The 25409-nt window shown below is 41.1% G+C and overlaps 1 protein-coding gene across 4 annotated transcripts in view; it reads right to left on the reverse strand.

Annotated features, from left to right (window-relative positions):
• Positions 1 to 25409, reverse strand: part of PIK3R3 (phosphoinositide-3-kinase regulatory subunit 3) — a 65686-nt gene continuing 40277 nt past the window's right edge. For all 4 annotated transcript variants that reach the window (XM_088526155.1, XM_088526154.1, XM_088526156.1 and 1 more), the window contains 9 exons: positions 12453 to 12564; positions 10069 to 10167; positions 7427 to 7607; positions 6455 to 6580; positions 5527 to 5669; positions 4722 to 4898; positions 3777 to 3851; positions 3258 to 3428; positions 1 to 1849 (listed from right to left, as the gene is read on the reverse strand). In XM_088526155.1, coding sequence (XP_088382281.1) covers positions 1648 to 1849; positions 3258 to 3428; positions 3777 to 3851; positions 4722 to 4898; positions 5527 to 5669; positions 6455 to 6580; positions 7427 to 7607; positions 10069 to 10167; positions 12453 to 12564 — 1286 coding nt within the window. In that variant the 3' untranslated portion in view covers positions 1 to 1647. The remainder of the gene's footprint in view (positions 1850 to 3257; positions 3429 to 3776; positions 3852 to 4721; positions 4899 to 5526; positions 5670 to 6454; positions 6581 to 7426; positions 7608 to 10068; positions 10168 to 12452; positions 12565 to 25409) is intronic.

The following is a 25409-nucleotide window of genomic DNA, read 5'->3' on the forward strand; positions in this document are numbered from 1 at the left end:
AGCAGGTCCAGAAGTTCCCAATGTGTCGGCTCCCATTTGCGGGACTGTCGGCTTCCTGCCCTGCACAATGGGCGCGTTTCAAGGGAACCGCTTCCAACATAGGAACAAAAGCAACTTTCAAGGTTGCACACTGAACAATTACTTTGCCAGTTGTGCTTCGATGCCAAGTGGTTCAGTTTGCCAAACTTAGCTTTTTTTTTTTTTTTTTTTTTTTCATTTTAGAACCCTAAGGACTGGAAATAAGCTGCTTTGTATACTTGTGCTGTGTACTTTCTTCTTTCCAAGGAGGGGATTAATGGGGTGATTGCTATACCTGACACAGCCCAGGACTATCTCCTCCAGTATCTGACAGCAGCCCTTGCCCAGGGAAGGTACCAGATACCCACTGTCTGGGGAGTACAGCTCTTTTCCCTTCCTCTGTTTTGCATAATATACAAAATAACAAGAGGTCAGATTATACCAGTGTAAAATCTTACTTGGCTACAGTGATGTGAAAGCTCAGAATCTAGCTTGCAAAGAACAAATGAAAGATTCAATTATCATGCTCACTTTTAACTACTCCTCATGAAATAATTTGGTATGGAGTAAGCCATCCAGAAGCATTAGACTGCACCTCTTTTACATCAAAACCAAGTGTTACAAGAGCCAGTCACTGTTCAGCAAGAGAACTGCAACAGCCGAGTGCAAGTTTCATTCTAGTTTACATTCGGAAGCATGGCATCTTTAAAAATTGAAAACAGAATCCCAAGCTGAGGAATGGGAAGTAGAAAGATGGAGAAAGAGAGGAGAGTGAGCAATTATATCAGGTCAGGCAAATTAGCGTTGTGAAGCCACACAATGTTTTAGCTTTTCCTTTTATTTGTTTCAAGTTTTGGTGTAGAAAGTATGTGCGGATGCTAATGCAACCTTTCCCATAAGTGCTTAATCTAGCAACAAAGTTTTGGTGGGTTCAATTTGGTTATAAGTGTTTCCTTTAAGCGAAGACCTGTAGTGCCATTGAAACCAAAACTTTGTTACTGTTGGCAAAAAAATAAAGCAACTTTTCTTTACAAGCATTTTTTTTCCATTTAAATAAAAACCTGAAGCTTTCCCATAATTCCTTTGGTCTTCTCTCACCAAATTTCACACTACCTTAAGACAAGCCTCTTTTGGAAGTTCGTCTGAATCGCAGTGAAGCTGCTAAAATTAACAGAGAAGAATTGCTGTGGTAGAGTTTCCCCCCTAGTTTCTTGGGCTTTAAGACTGAAAGACATTACTGATGCCTCAAACAGAGGCCTCACATTGTCTCTACAAGAACAAGAGAAAACAGAATCCAATTAGAAGTTCCATTGAAGGTGCCTGGCAAAAAATTATCTCCATAAAATGATGTTTTGCTTCCAGTATTTTTGTACGCGTTGCGTTGAGTCTTTTCCCCTCATAAGGAAACAAAAGTATCAGTGTAAAAGCACAGCTGAGCTTTTAAGGTAGCACCAGGACACCTACACCCAAGTTGTCGTCTTGTTGCTGCTAGGCCTCTTTTTGATTCACATTCACAGAATCACTTCTTGTGCAAAACAAGCAGTCTAAGGAGAAAGAATGCCCTCCAAGTTCTAATAAAAATTGTAGAAAAGAATCCAAGATAGCCAACATTTTCCTCCTCCCCAGGATTTATCTGCAAAGAGAGGGGGGCATCTGTGCGTAGACTGGGTAGGCAAGCCTGACATTTAGGGAATCATTGTGTTGGACAAGGGATGTCTGCTGGTAATGAAGAACCAAATCCTTAAGCGTGCTGTACAGGTTATATGGCTCTGCAAACCCATAACCTCTTGGAGTGCTGTAGATCACACAGTGCTTCACTTCTCCATCAGCTCTGCAAGGAAGGAAAACAGGAGTTTAACATTAAAGAACAAACCCAAAGCGACAGCCTATTAACAATTGACTAACACAGCAACCTTGCCAGTCACTAAATTACATAATGGAGTACCCAGTAGATGCAAGGAGAGGAGATTAATATAGTCTGTGAAGAAACAGTGCTTCAGGGCATGTGATTAAACACTCTTACATAATAATCCACATAAGAGGCCTCTTCTATCCCAGCAGCACAATTCCCTACTGCATTGTTCTCCAAATGTTTCTTGGAAAAAGAGTCAAGAGCTTAACCAAAGAGATAAGCACCTGAAGTCAGCAACAACTTTGTGCTCAACTTATTTGGAAAGCTGTCAGCTAAGCGAAAAAGCCAAAACCTAGACGTTCTTAGGACCTACAGAGTATTTTGTGAGACAGAGCACTAACATTCAATGTGCATTTTCTAATGTTAAGCATGGCATGCGCTCAAGTTGGTTCATTATCTGAAGTCATAGTGATTGAGTCCCTAACTTGGCAAAGCATTTACTGGAACACATTATTTCCAAAGCTGCTAGAATAATTTATCTGCCAAAAAGATCGAGTATTATGTAATCCCTGTACTGAAGCCTTTTACAATCCAAGTCACATGTCTGAACAGGTTACATTATGCCCTGCCTTTGCTATCTTGCAGCATGATACCAACCAAGTGGAAGTATCTGATGAACCTGTCACTTCAGTGACTGTGACAAACAGTATTCTGAACATAGCAGACACTACAACCTTCAGTTACCTTGAGGTGAAATACCTTCACATATTTATTTCCCTGACTTGCTTTCAGATGCAATTAACCTCATGAGAAATAAATCAGTGAAAGCCATTTTGCACTCCAAAATAGGCTTGAAGGATTTTTAGGTAATAGAACCAGAGTATTTCTGGCGTCCATTATACTAGCATAAAACTAAGTGAAACACCAGGGAAACAGAAAAAAAAAAATCAACACAAGGCTGGTGCAATCAAAACATCAGGTAAGAGCATAAGATCTCCTCTTAAGATCTATCCTCCATTGTCTTAAATGCACAACAGGAGGAGCCTGGCGTTTGGCACATCTAGAAATCAGAACAGATGATGTTACAGCATTACAGCACAGCTCTCCTTTCCACATGTTCCTTGGCAGATAAAAATATGGTAGATTTCAGCCTTAAATTGCTTATGACCTTAGGAGCTTCAAGCTGGGATTCTTCAGAGGTTTATACTACCAATTGTGATGAAAGAAAAGACTGTTAGGACTAGTTACTGCATTTTCAAAACATATTTTTGTAACAAAGCTATTGCCATTCTCAACTTCCTGCAAATATGCAACAGGTTTCCACGCGTAGGCCTAAAAACATGATTGTGAATTGAAAAATTAGGGGAGAAAAGGAAATTAGACTTACACCACAGAACAAGCATAGCATCCTTTCTTGCTACTTTCTCGAATTAAAAATGCTCCATCAGGTTTCCCACAGAGCAAGTCTTCTGCTTGGATACGGTTGAGGTCCCCGACAAACCAAGTTTTCTCATCATGATGCGGCAGATTTTCATCCTCTTCATTCACAAAATATGTGCTGCAAGAGGAGATCAATTTGTTAACTTAGCTTCTGCTCAGCAAAGGAGTTAAGAGGACAAACAATTTGTTTTTGCAGAATTCCAAGTGATATAAAAACCCTCAAACGTGGATGTCAAGCTCCTCCTGGTCATTTGGTATCAACTTTAGCCTTTAATCCTGGAGGTTTCAATGTAATACTAAATATTTCAGCAGAGTTAATACCTCGAATGACAGTAGCATCCCTAGAGAATTCCTTCCTTTCTCTGCAATCCTTTATAAAGAAACTTGTGCTTCATATTACCGACATCCACAAAATATACCACATATCAATGCTTCTCAGTAGAATTAAATGTACAATGACACTTACTCATCAATATTTTCATTTTTGATCCCCAGCCAGTCATTTATTCGCTTCTGTCTCACTCCTTTATGGTTGAGCCATCTGCCAGGAGAAGACAGCATTAACATATTATTTTAGACTATGTGCACAGGTTTTCTTACTGATCAAGCAGAAATTCAAACACCAGGTCCTGTAGAGAAACAGTGTAGAGTTTAATTTACTCTCTCCTAACAAGAGCCACAGAGAAGACCCAGATAGCCCACATTCCACAAAAGCGCCTTCCTGAATAGCCTTCTGAGATGCCACCTCCACTGGGCACAGCAACGAGCCTCTTAACTGGAGAAAGAGGAGGGTACAGCAGAGAGAGAGGTATTGCCTGTGCACAGTGCAGGTCAGGGAAGAAGCTGAATAGAGACTGTGACAGCTGCCTATTTTCCTGAGGAAACAAAACAGGTATCACTTCTAACCACCAACTTCTTTAACCACCTAACATCACCTTTTCAGAGAATGCATTGCCCACTGCTTTCTGCCAGAATCAGTTATCCCCGGGCAGTGACTCCAGCACAAAGACATTAAGAGCTGGGTAACAGAGGTGTCTTTGAAATCAAGAACAGGACCAGAGTAACATCTGCTACACCCACCACAAAAACAAGCAACTTTTGTTGCAATAGTGGGCATAGGTTTTGGTTGAAATCACATTTAACCTAAAACGATACTTTATTTACATGAGTCACAGAATGTGCACTTAATTGTAGCAGGCCCTTTAACTCTGACAACTGCAGTAATACAGTAATGAAGCCAGGAAGAGGCCAACCAATTACTCAGATATCCCATGCCAAGGTTTAATACCACATTAGTGCTCACACCACTTTGGTTATGAAAAGAAAATTAAATTCCCATTACCCTGATGGAGCAGTCATTAACCTGGTTTGTCAGAGACACCATTTTGAGGCACAGGTCAGGCTTACTTACACAAGATACTGATCTCTGATTTTGCGGAGCTGAATTAGGTCAGGCTTGATACTGTTCATTTTCTTATCAGTCTCTCTGTTGTCCAGAGCTTGCTTTTTCAAATCTTGTTCCAGACGCATTTTGCTATCATGGATCTCACCCAAGCGTGATTTTAATTTCTCATAGTTCATCATAATCCTGCAAATAAATGTACAACATTTGAGAGGTGAAGTCAATCTTGTCTAGAGGGACTGAACCTTACCGACGGCAATGTATATAAGACACCCAAGTACTACTGCAACAGCAGTTCCCTCCCTCTTCCCCCCACCTTAACATAAAAATCTCTACGTGAGTGCCAGAAAGGCACAAGACCTTTTTGCTAGAAGGCCAGCTACCCTTTTGCCTACCATCTATGGCAAGAGTTTTCAGTTTGCAGATCTTATGTGCAGTTAAGTTATAAGTATCTTCAAGCAAGGAGATTTAAAACCACTATGAGCTCCCACCAAAAAAAAAAAAAAAAAGAAAAAAAAAGAAAAAGAAAAACAGGACCTATGACCAAATGCTGTTCTGCAATAAGGACGGCTTTCATTACTAATTGGCGCACAGGCACTCAACTGCATGGTCAAGCAAAAAGTGTTCTGTATCAAGTCAGCCTGGTGATTGAGAACACACGGCAAACACTGCACTTGAGAAAAAAACTTCGAGTTTACACTGCAGCTTACAGGCTGATATACACCTTGAATATCAGCCCCAGAGCCAAAGTTTTAGAAAAATACATATGTAAACATGGCCCTTCCTTGTAAGTAAGCACAGCTTGAAAGCCTACCGTTCAATTTCTTTGTCATTCCCCTCTCTGCGAAATCTCTCAATGTAGTCTTTGCTGTAGCGCTCTTGTGAGTGGCACTGCTCCTCAAATATCTTAATAGTTTCATTAAACGCTTCAATTGCGGTCCTCTTCATCTGAATTTCCTGTGTGGGGAAAGAGTCTTTGTCATTTGTTCATGATGCAGATGATAACATAAGACTCAATTACATTCTCTAAATTGATTGATATGACGAACTCTTCTCTCCCTACAAGTCAAAATGTGATTAATCAGGTTTTATTATAGTGCAAGTACCTCAGTAGTCATCTCTTCTATGATCCCTTCCAGTATGTTTACATTCCCCCAACCTCAAACAATGCCCTCTATTAGGGTGCAAGCCCTCTTGGAAGTATTTTAGTCTTGCTTTTCATCTTCATTTTCAGGTAGACTGAACACCCTCCCAGCAAACACTCTCCCCCTACCAGTACAAATACCACACTGGCACTTTCTTAATGCATCAAATTTGATGGGAACACGACTTCACACATAACCAGACCAAGTCCTTCCAGTATTCTCACTGCAGCAAGCAGCAGCTGTAAATATTAAGCAGCTGAAATAGTGGCCTGCAGTGCAAAGCTTGCACAGGATGGTCTTCTCCACTGTTCTGCCTTACTACAGAAAGCTCAGCTTCTATTTCTTCCTCATCTTACACCAACAAATTATATTCATTCTGATTCCTTTCCATCTTCTTGCTCTATTACAAAAAAATTGCAGCATCTTTTTCCTTGTATTTTTTGACCCTGGATTGACTTTGCTAGGTTTAATACATTAAAGCCCTTTACTTATTTTTTTTAAACAAACAAACAAACAAAAACAAAAAACAAACAAAAAACAAACAAACAAAAAAAAAAACATGAAACAGACTCTGCAGATAACTGCAGTGGAACCAACCTGTGATGTTCTGGTATATTCTTCATACAGTTTGTCATATTCTTTACTCTTTTCTTGATACTGGGCATGGTATTCTTGAAGCTTTTTACCTACTGCATCTATATTATCTTCTTTCACCAACTGATCCTGCATATACAAAAAGCTATTAAGTCTTCAAGTAAAGTAGCTTTTCCTTAAGAGTATTTGCTTGTCCACTCATACACATTTGCATTTCTACAGGTATTAGTATAACTTTTATAATTAGGTTTCCACAGAACACACAGACACCAAATTGAAATCCCTCTTTCTTCTGCACAACAAGTTCCACAATTTTAAAAGAGCAGCAACTGGAATTGTGGGACACTAGGACTGATAAAGATACTAGAGACCCCCAAAATACATGACAGTTTAGTCTACACTCCTATCTTACCTTGGAGAAAAGAGAAAGTCAGTTGCTCAGAACTGGAAATTAAAGATCAGAGCTTTTTCCAAAAAGCTCTTCATTTTTTTTCCCTTTAACACACATAAATGTCTTAAGACTACTGAATAAAAACATCCCTCCAAAATGCTAAAAAAGCTGCATGGCTAAACACACAGAAAGCGGTGACATAGCTCAGAGATGACTTTCAAGGGCAACTTCAGCTGTCTAGCACAGTGCCCTGGAGCCCCTCAGGGACCCAAGGGAAAAAAGGCTCCTCAAACAGGCTCAAGGTTGCTGCATCCAGGAGTTTCACGTTCCTATTAGAGTGCTCAGGTGGAGACTGGTAGATTTATGAAATGCAGGAGAAAGCTTAGATATCTAGAGAATTTTGAAGACAGGTTAGTGTGAGCTGTCAAAAAGAGGTTAAATATGAAAACTCACATTTTGCAAGTTTTCAAGCAAAAGAACCATGTATGGGTAAAAAAGAACATTTTATAAGATGAAATGGGCATATGGTTGCATTTTTTTTCTTGCTTGCACTAATAGTTGCAGTGATCTGACGAAGACCTTACCTGCTGATAGCGGGACACTGGATACATCAACTTCACATCAAGCTTTGGGTTATACTGAGCAAGAGACTCATTGCGGTAGTGGTTAATCAGTTCCACAACAGAATTAAACGTCAGTGGATCAGAAAAGCCATATTTTCCATCCCGATGATAGATCTTTATCAGTTTATTGTTGCCACCCTTCCTGCAAAACAGTACAGTCATTTAGAGGTTTTACTGCATACCTCCTATCCTCTTCAACAGTGGCTGCTAACAAAAACAGTGAAATTCCTGGGCAAGAATCTCTGAGCCAGTCAGACAGTTAAATAAGTTTAACTCTCGGATTATGACTATAATTGTCTAATTATAAAGCTTAATTTTATAATGATCCTTCACATACTAACAGGTATAAGGTAGTTTAAGAATCAATACACACAATTATCATTGTGTATTATTTGAACAGGAGCAAAGCCCAAAGCAAACCACTTCCTGTGTGCTCATTCTGGAGCCAGCTTGCCATATTAAAGGCCTATCTTAGCTAGTAGCTTTTCAGGAATGCTTAAGGCTCAATAAAGGAGCCCTATTAAAATGAAACCCCAGTATTTCCTGGACTTCAGGGTCACTAATAGCGTACAAGTGAGCATATATTTATACAGTGATTAACAAGTCTTTCAAGTTAGGGATGCTAATACAGGATATGCTAATCAAAACAAAATCCTTTGAGAATTACAACATAGCTGTAAATCCAGGACTTTACATTATCCAGATTTATACATCCTAGCAGTTTCCACAAATACTGTTTATTTTTTCTCTTTTCACCAACAGACTGTTTAGACAATACTCTGTCCTTCCTGCACTTTCAATTATGGTTCCTAGAAACATTTGCTTCACATAAATAAAAAAAAATCATGTCAAACCTTAGCATCCAGGTCTTGAACTACAAGGTACAAGTCAGGGTAGAATTTAAATCACATGCTTGAGGTCATAAAACAACTGAAATTCATGGCAACATCAAATATACATAAGAGCAACTCCCAAAGGAGAACTACAGCTGCAGTGGCTCACATGTCCTTCCAGTGTGCCTGTAATGACCAATCTTGAGAGCCTGGTAGAGGCAAGTGGCTGCACATTCTGGGCAAATACATAGAATCATAGAATGCTTGAGGTTGGAAGGGACCTCTAGAGGTCATCTAGTCCAACCCCCCTGCACACGCAGGGTCACCTAGAGCACGTGGCACAGGACTGCGTCCGAGCGGGTTTTGAAGATCTCCAGAGAAGGAGACTCCACAACCTCTCTGAGCAGCCTGTTCCAGTGCTCTGTCACCCTCACTGTTAAGAAATTTTTCCTTAAGTTCACGTGGAACTTTTGGTGCTTCAGTTTGTGGCCATTACCTCTAGTTCTGTCAGTGGCCACCAATGAAAAGAGGCCAGCACGATCCTCCTCACTGCCTCCCTTGAGGTACTTCTAGACACTGCTCAGATCCCCTCTCAGCCTTCTCTTCTCCAGGCTGAACAGGCCCAGCTCCCTCAGCCTCTCCTCATAGGGCAGATGTTCCAGGCCCCTGATCATCCTTGTAGCCCTGCGCTGGACTCTCTCCAGCAGCTCCACATCCCTCTTGTACTGTGGAGCCCAGAACTGGACACAATACTCCAGATGCGGCCTCACCGGGGCTGAGTAGAGGGGCAGGATCACCTCCCTCGACCTGCTGGAGACGCTCTTCTTAACGCACCCCAGGATCCCATTGGCCTTCTTGGCCACGTGGGCACACTGCTGCCTCATGGTCAACTTGTGGTCCACCACGACGCCCAGGTCCCTCTCTGCAGAGCTGCTCTCCAGAAGGTCAGTCCCCAGCCTGTACTGGTGTCTGGGGTTATTCCTCCCCAGGTGCGGGACCTTGCACTTGGCCTTGTTGAATTGCATGAGGTTTTTCTCCACCCAGTTGTCCAGTCTGTCCAGGTCCCCTGGATGGCAGCGCAGCCCTCTGGGGTATCAGCTACTCTTCCCAGTTTGGTATCAACTGCAAACTTGCTGAGGGAGCACTCTGTGCCTTCATCCAGGTCATTGATGAATACATCGAACAGGACTGGACCAAGGACTGACCCCTGGGGGATACCACTAGCTACAGGCCTCCAACTAGACTCTGCACCGCTGATCACCACCCTACATGTGCACCCACATGTGCAGCTAGTGACAAGAGGTCTGCTGTCTAAATGAGCTAGAGCAGCTCTGAGAAGCCTGCCATTTGTGGGCTATTTTAATGATGAACGTGCCTCCAGTTCAACATTTCCTCAACTCTAGATCAGAAAGCACAAGATGCTCACTTTACGAGGACACTGTATTCAATTATCTGCACAACACTCCTATTGATCAAAGCCCTTATTCAAGAAACACTTTTACCTCAGCACTCCCGAGTGCCTGCCCTCCTGAATCCCATTTAATCCACTGAGACCCTTACAGTACTGCTCAGTTCATGGTCAGGGTTGTTGAATCTGTACAGAACAGACCATCACACCCAGCTACTCATTTGCTCATTCTGTGATTTGCCACATCTTTGTGCATCTATCTGAACTGGGGACACGCCAGCCTGTCGGCACCACTGCTGTCACTGGGACAAGGAGGAGCTGTGCGGGGTTGGCTCCGCAGAACGTCACCTCTCAGCACTTACCGCAGCGTCAGGGTGTAGTCTCCCTGCATCTTGGTCGACGCATCGCGCACCAGGAATGTTCCATCTGGCATGTCTCGTAATTTGTCGTTTACTTCTTCCCTGGAGAATGGAAAGGAAGATAAGAGTTGACATGAAGACACAATCTCTTTACTATAGGTATCAATATTCAGGGTATTGATACTAGCAGGGGTAAGGAATTTTGTCTTCAAAACATGAAGCAATCTGCATACAAAAATCAGGCTCCGCAGTCTTTTAGGCCACCTAAAGCAAGTTCAAACTTACTGAAAAAATAGCAGCTGGAGTCAACTGCCACTGAGGAAGTAGTTTACATTTAAGCAACAGTAGTAGCTGTGTCTCAGAGTTCACAACCTTTCACTGTAAGCTGCTCATGTTTTAAAGCCCACACTGGAAACAGGTGCCCTTTGAGAAGCCAGTCCTGACCTGCTAAGAAACAAGCTCCAGCATCATCTCTCAAAGGTGTCTAGAGTTTAGCACAGTTCTAGTCTCAAGAGACTCATTATTGGCTTAACTCTGATCTTATTTGCAGCAGTTTTAAACCACTGCAACCTCGCTAGCTTCAGTGTAGCTTCTCCATATTTACAAGTGTGAAACAAAAGAAAAACTAGCCTTAGAGCCTTAAGCCAAATCAAGAAATCTTTTAGGGAAAGGGAATACCTAGAAGTATTTTTTTTTAAATGTTTTCATTTGAAAAGTTAAATGTCTTGACAGGTTTGACCATTTCACCTAGATTACAAATTGCATTTTGTAACTGCTTCTAAGAAGGTGGTAGAAAGCTGCTAAGCACTTTTTAATACAACCATTTGAAAACAAAAGTTTATCTGGTAGGCTCAACATTATGTAAATAAGGTAAGAAGTCTGCTTGAATTTTAAAAAGAAAAAAAAAATGTTGTTGTTATTCAAACATCAAGGTACAAAGAGTATTCTTACAAAACAGCCTTAATTTGATTTAGCTACCTGAAAGCTATTCTGTTAAGATTACTGACTCCTATAGGTATCACATGCACGGCAGGTTATTTCTCTTAAAACCCTGGGCAGATTGGACCTATGTTACTCAAATGGTCTCCTCTTATCTTTGAATAGCGGAACTGATCTAGAGGCCTGGGCTTTTGTCTGCAAGCTGCATCCTGAAGCTCAGTATACAATTTTCTTAAGAACCTGGTTGATGATTCGACAGTCTGATGCTATCTGTGGCTACTGGCTTCCAAATTAGAGCCATGAGCAATTTCATCCTCATAGGCACGGGTGTCACATTTTAACCCAATGTTAAATCCAACAGCGCTTGTGCTGCATCTCCTCCTCTCATCTTGTGCACTGAACGAGGAACAAATCCAGAGTCAATGAACTTATACTCATATTGAGCTGTTTTAAACAAATCCTGCCTAGTGGGTTTTGTGATCAGGTTTTCCCACTCCTCTTTGATTTAGTATTAACAGAAATATATCACTGCTGAGGCCCTTCAAAAACAAGATCTATGTGGGTTTACCTTAGAGATAAGAGTGGTACAATAAAGATATAAAATCTTTATTTCCTTTCTCAGAACTTCAATGGACTACTGGACAAATATACCTTTCTTTCTTTTATCTGACAAACTGTTTCGAAGTATTATGTGTACAAGTTTGAGCAACTGCTGATCACAAGCCCAGCATGCTCATGTTACTCCCTGCAGTTCCAAATTCTAGACTGTTCAATAATGCCTTCAGAGGGTTAAATGACTAGACACTACAGTTCTCTTTTTTCCAATGAAAATAAGTATACAAAAAAGGTATGTTATTTTCTGAACCTAACCCAGGACATCTATTTTCTCAAGCATTTGAAAGTCTTTCCTGAAAAGGTAGAACTTATGTATTTGGCATGTATCTGTATCATCTGTTGTGTGACAGCTGGGGATGGTTAGCATAAGATCAGTTTTTATACCACTATATAATAGAAACTAATAAATATGCAATCCTAACAAAATGTTGAAAAAAAAACCCAAATAAGAATAAATGTCCTTTTATTCTAAACAAACCTCCAACTAAATTTCCTCAATTGCATGCATCCCAGTCCTGCATGCTTTGAAAATTTATTATTACATTGCATATTCAGAAATCCTTTTCTGCTGAACCAAATATATATTTTTAAGTTTATGTATCTTGAGAAAGTTTTTTTTTAAAAAAAAAAAAAAAAGTCCTCAAAATTGACAATCTCTGCTCCAAAAGAGCCACCCTTACATAAACACAAATCCCAAGTCCATTGGAACACTCTAGTACTCCCCAAGTACAGTCCCAAAGCATTTCTTCCTGTAAAATGCTGTCTGAAACTGATACATTCTTCCCCTGAAGCCTAACAGGTCCACTGTGTTTTTGATCATAAATAAACTTTACCTTGAGATGTCCCCCCAGTACCACTCTGCTTCCTGCAGAGAGAAACTGGAATTGTCCTTTATCCCATTTGTATTGACTGGTGTCATTGGTTTGGGGGGCTTTGGAGGAAGAGCTGAAAAAGAGATGATAGAAAGAAAGGTAAATAGGGGGAAATATCACTGCAATGTTATACAAACATGACAGTGAAAAAGAAACCCAACAACAAGAGAAACAAGCAAAAACCCCCATAAACTTGGATTTCATGCTTTCTCAAAATAAACAGAATCTGTGATTTTTAAAGTTCTTTGATGTCAACAGCTGCACTGTGAACTGAGATTTCCCAGCACTCAAACAAAACACAGACTGAGGAAGCAGCAGAGCAAGGAATAGGAGGAAATGGGAGCTTTTGTTAAAAGGAAGACTGGCTCAGGCACAACCACCTGGACTATGACTGCCTACACCTCCAAGCGAGTTACAAAGATGTTTTGTGCTTGAACACCACAGCACGTAGCTATGGAAAAGCTATGGCTACTAAGGAAAAGCAAGTCTTTTTGGAAACCTATATGAGCACACAGGTGTGCCCTCCTCAGAGGGAAAAAAAAAAACAACTTTGCTGGAGAGAGAAGTGGGGGCTAGGCAGCTGCACACCCATTACAGACCCCAGGGCTCATGTTTAACACAGGACTTGTTTCTTGGGCATTAAGAACAGAAACTACAACTCTTTGTATAGTTAATTCATACAGGACACAAGGTGATAATTAGGAAAATTAGCTCACTATTAGAGTGTTTAACTCAAAGTTATCAACACCCCTTTAAACTACCTAGTCCAGTACCTTTTACTAAAGAAAAGGGGGAAACTACAATTCCCCAAAGACAGTCACCAAAACTGTATGAGTTTTATCTTGGCTTCAAATTTGGTTTCAAAATTGGAAGGACATATCTGCTACAGTTCCCCTGCTATGAATTCAGTGCAAACAGGGTTTACTTCTAGCTCTCAAAACAAGACTCCACCATGAAAGGACATATAACTCACTCAAGCTCTGCTCTTGCCATCCAGCCTGTTTTCCAAAGCAAGCCCAACAAGCAACTTTAGCACAATCCTGCACGCAAGTCCTATTCCAAGAATAATTCAGCAGCCACAGGTATACTAATATATTGGTAGAGACTTGTCTGTCGTCACAAATTCTTTACTATTATTGTTGAGAAAGAGGTCTCGAGTGCTCTCCCTTGCTCTGTGGAGGGGCTCGGGGCTCATCAGAAACACTTTCACCAAAATGGAACATTTCATGAGGCAAACACGAAGGACTTGAGGGACAGCTATTATGTGAGTTTAGAGAAAGATAATAAAGCAGCTACATGCAATGATTTGCATGTTTTTAAGTCAGGCCCAGAACACCTACTCTCCCAGGCCTATGCCCTTGCCATCTCATTACAGAGCATCAGAGAGCAGGCCCAATGCACGGTGACAGCCGCCAGCTTTCAGGCAGGCGGTGCAGGCCAAAAGGCAATGAGCAGAAAGCAGATTTTGATCTGCAGTGCCGAGAGGTGTCCTGCTCGGCCCCATTCATCCGCTCGCCGCCGAGCCACACCTCCCACATTAAAGGAGAGAAAACACCGCCTTCCAACTGCACTTTCAAACACCATTTCATGTTGCATATCCCACACACAGTAACTTCACTGTTCTCGGACAAACCAGCCACTGCTCTAATCGAGCCAATCTAAACTAAACGTGCACCTTGACCCAGACGTTTGCACCCTGGGCTTGCTGACCAAACACCTGAGTCAGATAGCCGCATTCATTCGGGGGCACTGCGCGTTAAACAGGTTCTTTTTGTGAGGTGCGCCAGGAGCGCTCAGGTGCGCGCGTATCTACCAGGGCAATTACAGCTCTCATAAAAGGAAGGCGCAAACCTTGGGATTCGGTGAAGTTTCCTGGTTAGGAGGCTGCGTTTGGCCCTAGCTCAACTAAGAGCTAGGTGTTGTTTAACACCTAAGAAGGACTCCTGGATATACTCCTGGGAATAAGATGCTTTTTAACTCCTCTTTACTTGAAGCGCTACAAGTCTTATTCTGCCTTTGCAGGGCAAGAGGAGTCTATATCCAGACCAAGCCAATGGAATTAATTTTTCATACAGCCCCCTATTTTGTTCCATCTCTCCCATTCAAAGTTCAGGGTTTAGAAAGTTTTCAGGTCCTTCTTCCACCCCACACCACATTTGGACTTGGGAACCCTACACTCTACACAAGCAACAGGATACAAGCAGCAAAGCTCTGATTGCTGTCTGCACATGAAAATACATCTGAATCCAGAAAAACCCAACAACTGAATGTTTTCAATCTGCTCCAGAATCTTTCCCCCTGCAGATTCTGAATCAGCAAGTATGCGAAGGTTCATGTAGAAAACACAATAGCATGGAGCAATTTTTGGATTTTTTTTTTCCCTTCATGAACAACATATCAGCAATGACTTCACTTTTTACAAATTAAGGCCTGAACATACCAAAAATTTCAAGGTTTTTACAGTGTAAGAGCCCCTTTTATACTGGCAATAGAACAAGGTTTTAGGGGCTTTCTAGAAAAGGCTTCCAAGTGTTCTCTAGAGTTCTTGAATGCTTCTCCAGCCCTCTTTGTATGCTTAGGTCTTGCTCCTTTGTATACTATGGAATTATTTTGCAGCTTTGCTAGGGCTCACTCCAAAGCAGTGGGCACAAAAAAGCAAACTAACAAAGACCAGAACTTTAAGGAAGGAGAGTTTAGTAAAAGGGCACATATTACACCCACTGTCCTCACTATAGTTTTTTTTTTCTTCTTCTTTCCTATGAAAGGTAGGTGTTATTTCTTTCTATCATGGGTTTATGTGCACAACTTCACTCTGTGTGAGAAAAATCAGAAGACCTGGAGCAGTTCCTGTAAAACCTGACTCACGGAAGTCAGTCTTTTCCACAACAGACTTTTAAAAAATGCTTTAATAGCTTGCACATTTGAAAAATACAAAAGTACTTGCAAGGGTGGATCTTCTGCTTTTTTTAGCACTATGGACCTAGTCCTTTACTTTCGGGGCTTTGAGTTCTTGGAATAGTAATGGCATTATTCACTGAAGTACTGTCTAGAGAAAAAGGCCTTTGCTGTTGCTTTGTCCACAAAACAAATACGCCAAACCTTTTTTTTTTTTTTTTTTTTTTTTTTTTTGCATTGCTTGATTATTTTCTCAGCTTGATATGACTGCAGTCTGTATGACTGGAGAAAAAGCAGTTTGGACTCTGCAATCCAGAGCATGTAATGACAGGAGAGGAACATTTTGCAGTAGAGGGACAATTCCAGTGTAATGGAGTAGCAACCACCGCACTGCTGCTTTCAGAGTTCTGGCACAATGAGCTGGAATAGACAGAGGTGTTAAAACTAAAATAGTCTTTAATGATATCTACACAGTACTAACTGCCCTAGAAAAGACATCCTGTGATGTAGAAGAAATTCTACAGAGCATTTTACAGATGCTACAGATTTTTATTTAAATCTTAGAAATTCAAATCTAAGAAAAAAGAATCCTGTTTTGTATGCTGCAGTTGACGAGAGCTAAAATCCTACAGTAAAGTGAAATAGAGCTGGCTTGGAGTCAACAGAAATGCTTTCAAGAACAGCAGTGTTCCTCTCTCCATATCACTGAGTCCAATTCTGATTTAGCCACAGGCACAATCTCAGTTTGTCTAAAAAACAAGCTTTGATTAGACTGAAAGATCTTGATTTTTTCCCCCCCTTGCCTTTTCTTGGGGAAGAAAGAACACGGATCTTTAGTGATTAACAGCACTTTTTTTTTTTCTCCTAAATAAAGAACTTATTGTTAAGATGAGATACACAAAGCAGCCCTCCCCTACCCGTGTCTAGCTTTACCACACAGATCTTTCCAAAAACCAAAAGACATCAGCTGAACACGATGCTCTTCCATCCTTGCATTCCCAAGACCATGTTCAGACCTCAGCGACTGCCTGGCATGCAGCTAGGAGACACAACCAGCAGGCACCTTCCTTTTTAATTCCTCCAGCACTCTTAAGTCCCCTCTCTTTCCAGCTTCCCCAAGCAGCCTGGTTTGAGCTAAATCCCAATCCCAGAGCACTGTCATTTCAGAGAGGAAAATAAAAAGGAGCAGACAAGAGCCCGGAGAGAGCAGAGGCAGCCAATGCAGGCGGGCCGCGCGATCGCGTGTTGCTGACGTCAGGGCCGGGCGCTGCTGCGCAGCCTCCGGCAGGTAGCTCGGGCCGCACGGCGCCGCAGCAGCCATCGCCGCTCCGGAGAAAAAAGCCCAGCGATTGGGCGACACTGAGATACTTTCTCGATTATATACATTTTTTAAAAGGTTATTCCGGATTTAACAGATATAATCCCCTGAAATTCAAATCAACTCTAATGCTGAGACAACATAGAAAACCTGCCACTGTCTGCAGCTTGGTACTGCTGTGTTTTTTTTCAAATTAAGGTCTCATGCAGAAGACAATGGGCTGTATTAATCCCAAATTTAACTTCAGTAAAGTACACTGACTTTCAGCAGATAGCCACTTTTCCCAGCTAGGCTTTTAATCAAAAATTTTAAAAGTTTACATGATCTCAGAGCCAGCGAGCCCAAAGAATGAGAGTTTTCAATAGCACTAATTCCGGAGGAGTGAAAAAGCGGAATGCCTTGGGTCTCCAAGTGCACCATCCAGTCAAGCAGCCCATTCCCTCCCTGGCTGCAGCATTTGTGTACGAGATAAGTCTGCCAGTTAATTAAACTTTCATTTAAGTTTTCAGGCAGATGCCACTTAGTCTAGGAATGTCTCCATTACTTAACTCACTTCTAGCATTTTCGAAAGGATGCAGGCCAGATACTTAAAAGCACAGGAGATTTAAATGCAGTATTAACTATCTGCATTGCTACATATAATCATAACTACTGAGCAGTTAATTTTAAGCCACTTGGCACTTCCTTGTTTACTAACCTGCTTCCTTCTGAAGATCCCAATCTACTCTCTCTATATATTTTCTGCCAGGCATTTAACAGGTCTGAAGTTTACTAAGACAGTTATCCAGTTTCAAAAAAATGGCATGCAGCACCCTATGAAGCATAATATAAGGCTTTGAAAAGTGTCATCGCTAGGGAAAGCAGTCCAAAGTTAGGCCAGCTAAGATTGTAATGACACAGTCCTTGAGAAATACTTTCCCAGTGTAGATATGGATGAGGACTTGCAATGGAAGTGCAAGCTAGCTTTTCTCTTTTGGGAAAGAGAAAGTCTCCCAACATTTGTCCTGTATTTGTCACTGCTACACTAGTAGTTCCCCTCAAGACAAATGCAGCTTGGAAAAAAGAAAGTATGTGCTGAACAAAGGTGCTTTTTGCACTTTGTCAGTGAATTTGCCTTCTGTGCATGCAAGCAGGAGCCATAGGGCACTGTACCTCTGCTGAGATTTTCCAGCTGACAAGGGGGAGGATCATGCATGGGTGACAGCAGCTCATTCACTAATAGTGACAGGGAAGTTATCTTGGCAGCTGCACATCTCAGCTTGTCAGTTCTCTTGCCAAGACCCCGTCCTCAAAGTAGGGAGCATCGATGTCCTTCTAAGCTTCTCTTCCCCAAAAGGCAGCTCTACAGCCCTGAAAACTCCTCAAGAAGCAGATGGGGAAGCTACTTGATCGCATTATTGCTGGCCCTGGAAGCTTGTGCATGCTCGCATGTTTGCCCTCCTCCACCAGATCAGGCGAGACACCAAAGACCAAAAAAATATTCAAAAAATCAAAGTCTTTCAATATCTCATTACAGAAAAGAACAGACAAGCTGGCAAGAAGCCAGGCAAGTTTCCAATGAAAACACTTCCATTATAGCTTTGCCTGCATTACTGTGAACTTTCATAAAAAGCAACACCTTTAAGAAATGTTTCAGGTTTGATTAATCAGCTTTCTTGATAAAGATCTGTTTTGTTTGAAAACTCCCCAGCCATCCAATCCTCTCTCACAGCTCACAAGCCCAGTTTCACCTCCTGGGGGCTGTCAGGCTTCTGGGGCACTATTTGCTCTTCATGAGCACTCACAGCTATTGCACAGGTTAAAAGATGGAGGGGGACAAACAACAACAGCATGAAGAAAAAGGGGCCAACTCGGATACAGAAGTCCCCCTGTGGCATGTGGCAAGTACCATCACTGTGTCACAAGGTTTGTTACTTCACCGACAGAGGGGCAGAAACCGAAGATGCTCACTGCCAGATAGATGACATTGAGATTTTTGACTTCATCATTATAAAATAACATGGCATTTCCTTTCATTCCACTCTTTGCATGGAGACCTTGTAAAGCCCCCAAAGCCCCAAATCCCCAATTATTTTCACTGTCTGATGACAGATGTTCTTTCTCTCAACATGGACCACAGCAAAACTGTAACGCTACAGTGTTTGAGGCTGAATGACTAGCAGGGTTGAAGACTGTTACAAAGTTAACATGATGACGATGAAAACCACAAGTCCTCTTTTACTTAGCAAGCACAATTAGTTTACTGTCGATAAGCTGGATACCAAGACAGTAATAATGCTTTAAAAGTTGTCCTTGTATTCATTCAGAAAGAAGATCATTATTAGCTAAGCACTACACGCTTAGCTCACTTCAGAAGGGAATAGCACTACCTATCAGCCAGGAGGCCTAGGCTTTTACCAGCTCTTAGATGAACGTCGGAAGGAATCCTTTCCCATGAAAATCTGAAATACTTATTATCAACAACTGGATTTCACAGAATTCAGTGGCAGATCTAGAAGACTATCCTACACAAGGAGAATCTTCAAAGAGCCACTACATAAACCATTTGGTCAACACATGAAGATAAATTGTGTGCAAGAGCTAGGAAAGCAAAAATTGAGCATAAGCACAGATCTATAGTGACCTGCTAGCTCTGTTGTGGAACACAGGACAATGAAGTCAGGCCGAGGCAGTGAAAGATGCTAACTAGAAGACTAAAAAGAAAGAAAAAAAAAAAAGGAAAGAAAAGAAAAGAAAAAGTTACTTGAAATGAGAAGGGGCAGGGGACTTCTTTTCCTCAGACATGTCAAAAAGTAACCATCTATCCAGATATCAAACACAAACTTTACAGGAGAACTAATTCACAGAAATGTCTAGGCAGTCATGAGAAGTTTGTTGAAGAGAACCCTACCTCTTGCAAATAATAATACAGTCTTAAATACATGTGACTCTTCCTGCTCCAAGCGGCATTTTTTTTCAGTTTTCCGCTGGCTCAGATCTTTCGCAGCAGTACATAAAAATATCCTTCACACAGCACATGTCCTTGCTATATGCCAAACTATTTTCTGTAGTTACTAAACAGAGATATTTCAACACTACCTAAATTGCTAACAGAGATCCATCTAAATCAAGATCAGAAGGTGCTTTCCAAATTAGTACTCAGAAGAAAACAGTTGCAGTTTGTGTGCGTGCTCATACATACACCCAGAGATCAGAAAGGCAGTTACAGTAAGGCAGGAGTGTCAATACATGCAGTCCTATGCAACGCCCTCAGCAGAAGCTGAAATTCAGAAGATAAAAGGTCACCATCCCTAGCCAGCATATCTCAGATGGCTGGTGCTTCAGGTGTAACAAAAAAATGGGTTTGATCTCCTTGATCAAGTACGCTGTGATCTTCAAAATATTTTAATCAAATCCATTTGACAAAAGCAATTTGACTTCTTTCTTTTTCCCATACTGACCAAACAGCGTGGTCTGGACCACACTCTTCTAAACAGAAAGGATCTTAAGTGTTCACCGCATTGATTTAAGCTTCTCTGAAACCTTCAAATTACTTTTGTAGGTAGGAGACAAAGTAAAAGATGCCACTAAACCCAAAGAATACTAACTTGAAATTCAGGAGCAGTTCCCCAGAAAGTCAATGATCAAGATTCCTAAAATTTCAGTATGGTCATACTGGAGAAACACAACATGACTACTAACAACTGGAAAATTTAATTATTAATTATAAATTCTGGTTGAAACAGAGAGAGTAGAATTTTTGGATATATCACATCAATGAATTTCTCATCCATGTCATGTCTAAAGCATCTTCCTGAAGCAGGCTTCGTGGAGTGCAAGTCTTCCTGCCCACACTCAGAAGGAACACAACAGCACAGTGGGCTGTGCCCCCCTACCAGAATCCTTTTCTTCAGGGAAGGAAAAAAAAAAAAAAAGTTTGAAAAAAAGAGGTGCTTCTCAATTTCTCTTTTCAAGGGGAAGTGAGGAGAAGAAAGGTAAAAAGTATTCAGCAGAAGAAAGCACTATGCTTGTTTTGAAGGAGAAATCTGATCTGAAAGACAAGAGCCTCTAAGTACCACCAAACCAAATATCAAGTTATCTTAGAGTCAAAGAACAGAATAAGGGGATAAAAATTGATGTTTTATTGTTTTGTCCAACTCCCCATAAAGATTTTTTTTTTCCTCTAAAAAGTATCTTTTTAAATCCTTTACAAATAGCCACTTGTCAGCTTCAGGGATATCTGATTCTAGAAGCAGCAACATACATATCATTAAAGTAACACTTTTCCAGCATTCATGAAAACTAGTAGAGAGCCTAAGAAAGTGCTGGACAGTCACAGGCATTTGGAATGTTTGATCTCCTCTTCCAAACAGAGCCGGATGGGCGCTGGCTGTCTTCAGTGTGCTATTGGACTCAAATCCAGAGAAGAACGTGGATTCTGGTCAGCCAGAGAAAACTTTAGAGTATCGTACTTTGGCATCAGAATTCACCAGGCAGCTGTAGTCCTGCTGGGAAGGGTTACAACAGGCAGCACTTGCAGCTTTGCTTCCTTTGAGCTGTATGCATTTTTATAAAACTTCCATTTGGTAGCCACTCTTCCTTAAAAGTGCACTAGCAAAACTTAAGGTACTGGAATATATTCAGTAAACCATTTCAAAACCTTTGATTTTTGAGGGGAGAGCATAGCTAAGATCAAGGACAACTGAAATATCTTCTTTAGAAGATGTTACCATCTCACTCTGGGAATATAATCTAAATTTATATGTTGCAGTTTAGATTATGCAAAGAACAGACTTAGCTACAGTACAGACATTAGCCTGTCAGGAAAAAAAAAAAGTTAAAAAACAGAAGAAAAAAATGATTCATTTCTCATAGGAACATCTAATACATGAGCAAAATCTGCTCTTCAAGCACTACTCAGCAACCTACTTTACAAACAGAAGTGCCCCAAATCCAGCTAGAACACACCTATTGCTTTACTGGTGCCAGAGTTTTACAGATACATGTTTCAAGACAGTAACAGTCTTTGTGACAATAACCACCTAAGCTTTAAAACATACAGGTAAACACTGAGAAAAGTTTCTTTACACTGCTGTTTCTTCCAGCGTTCTCTAACTCTCTGCCCCGAAGTGACTCACCAATCAACATGAGATAAGGCACCCAGATGTAACTTCTTAGTAATGGTTGCAAATGCATACATCCGACTATGCTGCCCAGTTCTCCCAAACTACAGAGTAAGGATAAGGTTAACTCTGGAATAAAATATGATACATGCCCTGGTGAAGAGGGAGGTCTTCTACAGCTTGGGAAACTAGATCCTTCAAAATGAAACTCCAAGGAGCAACACTGTCAGCTAGGGGCTTCAGATGAGATACAAAGTTGTTAAGAACAGGGCAGAACTGACATTTCAGGCCAGTAGAGATGGTTTTGCTTTCAAGCATGCCACAAATAGCTCCCTATCTTTCCAGGGCATTCTTTTGTATTTTAGTTATCATAAACCTGAAACTTCTCAGGACAATTGAATTACAACTCCCTTCACTCAACTTTCTATTCCCAACTTGTTTTCTATGTCATCTGAAAGCCTACTGGTAAAAATTTCAGCCTTTTGAAGCAGGTTCTCCCTATTCCAGCAAAACACCATCTCACTTTATATTAATGATGCTACTTTTTGCATTCATGTACTTAATTGAAAGCTGATGAGTGATATTCTTTAACAGTTAGAGCCATCAAATGAAAACCAAACACAAGGAATGCAAAAACAACTCTGAAAATGCAATCTGAAATAAGAGACTGCTACAGCAGTAATTAAATGAAGACTGGAGAAGTCTACATGTAACAAAAACACAAAAAGGCCTCTTTCCTTAGAGGAGCTGAGAACTGGATTGAAACAATTTTTTAGGATTTGCAAAGTATAGTTTATTGAGTCTTTATTCCCTGCTCCATCCCAAAACAGCCTGCAGAAATTTCCTTGTCTGTGTAATAAGGAAACATGCTGTCCCTTAACATCTATATTTTGGGGGTCTGACTTCCAGCAAAACTCGCATTTGCAATGATGACATTTGCTGTTACAGTGCTGTTATGTTGACAAGACTAACTAGCAAGAACTATTCCAGTATTTACAGAGGTGAGAGCAGAGCTTCTCTTTGATAAGCTTTTGGAAGCAGCTCAGAGAAGCTGAAGGACAACATAATAAAATTTTCAACCATTCTTCCACCAGAAAATTAGGCACAGACACACAGTATTCACCTACATCTGGCAACTGCACCACTCAATCCCAAACCGTGCAGCCACATTCAGTCATCACACAATACTGTGGATGACACAGCAGACCCATATCCAAACAAACAGAATAGAATCCTATGTTTTCCCAATTTAAATTATAGTACTCCCTTAAAACAAGGGTTGTCAATTATGAGAAGCAGAAGCTATAATAAATGCAGCTTTTTTCTTTGAATACTTGTCTCTGTCATACAATGGCAGTACTGCTCCTTCAGACTAGACTAAACTGAGCAGCCTACAAACTATTATTCATTCCTCATCCTTTTCTTTTTTAAAGGAATATAGATTTTGTAGTAATAGCATTGCTATAGCTAGTATAAGCACACGGAGGGAAGGAAAACTAGTAGTCTTGAAAAATGTAGTTGGGTCAAGAATATAAATGCAGTCAGGTATATTTGTGCCTAGCAGTCTTTAGAAGGGTACTTTTCATATAGTTTTAGGACAAACATCTATTACATTATCTGCAAATCAATAGACAAGAGTCCATTCTGCATTAGTAAACCTACTTTAGACTTGTGGTTTTCTTCATAACTCACACTGAAACTAACCTCTAATTTGTAGTTGAGCCAAATATCTTTGCTGACATCTGTATCTGAAATCCCAACAGAAAACTCTTACTGATTTTCATCCAACTGTGACAGAATGTATTCAGTGATCACACATTTTATCATCAACAGAACTGATAATACTGCCTAGGTCTAGAGAGAGAAAGGGAAAGTCACATTTCACTCCTAACTAGAAGCAATGCAATACCCAAGTACCTAAGTAGTTGGGGATTTGGCACTGCAAAAACTTTTACAGCCAGTTCAAGATCCTCTATTCAAAAAACTTCTGGCAGCTACAAACTGTTGCAGAATGAACAGATGTGATAGAATAAAAATAAATCCAATCCTGTACCCTATTTCCTTGAGTTGTCTTTTCAGACAGCAGGGCTCAGAGCAAGAACAAAAATGTGTGTCACTGATTAGCCATTTTCCCAATGCCTGAATCAGTATGGTGCTTTTATAACTATGATATTCCATATTAATCCTGATTTGGAAGTTCAGAAGCTGTGCTAGCTACTGGCAACTGATGGCTTCAATTTTGTCTTTAGACACTGGAAGTTATTTTGTTGCATCTAGAGTTATCTGTCATTATACAACCTATGGACACACCTTATATCAGTGATGCATTTGATTATGCCAAAAGACTTGCAAGCACCAAGAAGAGGTTTTAGGTCCTTTGAAAGAAACAGGAGTCACCCTGCTAGTTACCACCACTTTTGCTGCTGTATTAGTAACAGTGCTATAAAGCATGACTTTTTTTTCAGGACTGTAGAACTGAATCCTCAGGATTACCAATCCATTTATGAAAACTGCCCCACTCCTATGCTTAGGACTAAAAGCTAGAACAAAGCTGACAACCACTTGTTTCCTGACATTGTACCAATTGGAGTTGGAGAAAATTCCATGCAAGTCAGGCAGCTTTTTTTTTATATATAGAGATAGATAGATATATACATATATTTTCTTAACCAAACTCTTTAGCAGATTGACTCCAAGAACAAGACAAGCATGCATTTACACCTACAATATCTGATATAGCAAGAAAACATGAACACACTGATAAGCCGGTGCAGGTGCACCAAGGCCTGCCAGTGCCTACAGCTTGGCTCCGTATTGCCTGCTATCACAGGATTTTATTTCTGCATTATTATTGGGTAACGTTAAGGTGGGTATTAAGGTGGCCTGCCAAGATATATTAAAAGTCTATTGGCCTTAACAAGAAGCAGTATCTCTACCCCTGACTCAGAGGTTACTGGTGACACTGCATATTATGTTAACCTTGCTTTTGTCTTCTGCCTAAACTTCAGGCAAACTAAAACGCAACTGCGAGCAGCCAGGCAGGATCTGAGCCGCTTGCAGCCAGTATCAGCGAGTGCCCAGTGCTACAGCGTGAAGAGCAGTCAGGGATCTCTTCCCGCACGTTCTGCGAACAAAAGAGCGTGTTGCCTACGCCGGCAGCGAAGCAACTGCCTGCGCGCTGTTAGCTCGGGCACCGCGGAGAACTCCCAGCACCACCGGTCAGCTGCTCGGGAGCTCTAGCCACTGGGCAGGGGAACAACTCTGTACTGAAAGCCTTAGCAGATTTTTGTTGGAAGGGGGCCAGGTTCAGTTGTGGTGTTACCGGGTGCAAGCAAAGTGACTTTATCACAAGGCATGTGGAGTGTCTAAGTCTTCCAAATAAATTCCTCCACAATCCCCTTAGGGATGACCTATCATTCCAGACCTTAAAATGCTTTTCCATCCCACCTCCAGACTAGGGAAAAGGAGATGACCTTAGACACATTCTCCTCCCCCTCTCCCCGCTCCATTCCTGTAAAATTTATAGTTCTACAAAATCAAGACGTGCACATGGGGACCATCCCATGCATCATTCCCAGCTCTGACTTTGCTAGCTAATGACTA

The sequence above is a fragment of the Tinamus guttatus genome, unplaced genomic scaffold (genome assembly GCF_059628265.1).
Source record: "Tinamus guttatus ecotype Peru unplaced genomic scaffold, ASM5962826v1 Tinamus_guttatus_pri_ptg000242l, whole genome shotgun sequence".
In the NCBI taxonomy this organism is placed as follows: domain Eukaryota; kingdom Metazoa; phylum Chordata; class Aves; order Tinamiformes; family Tinamidae; genus Tinamus; species Tinamus guttatus.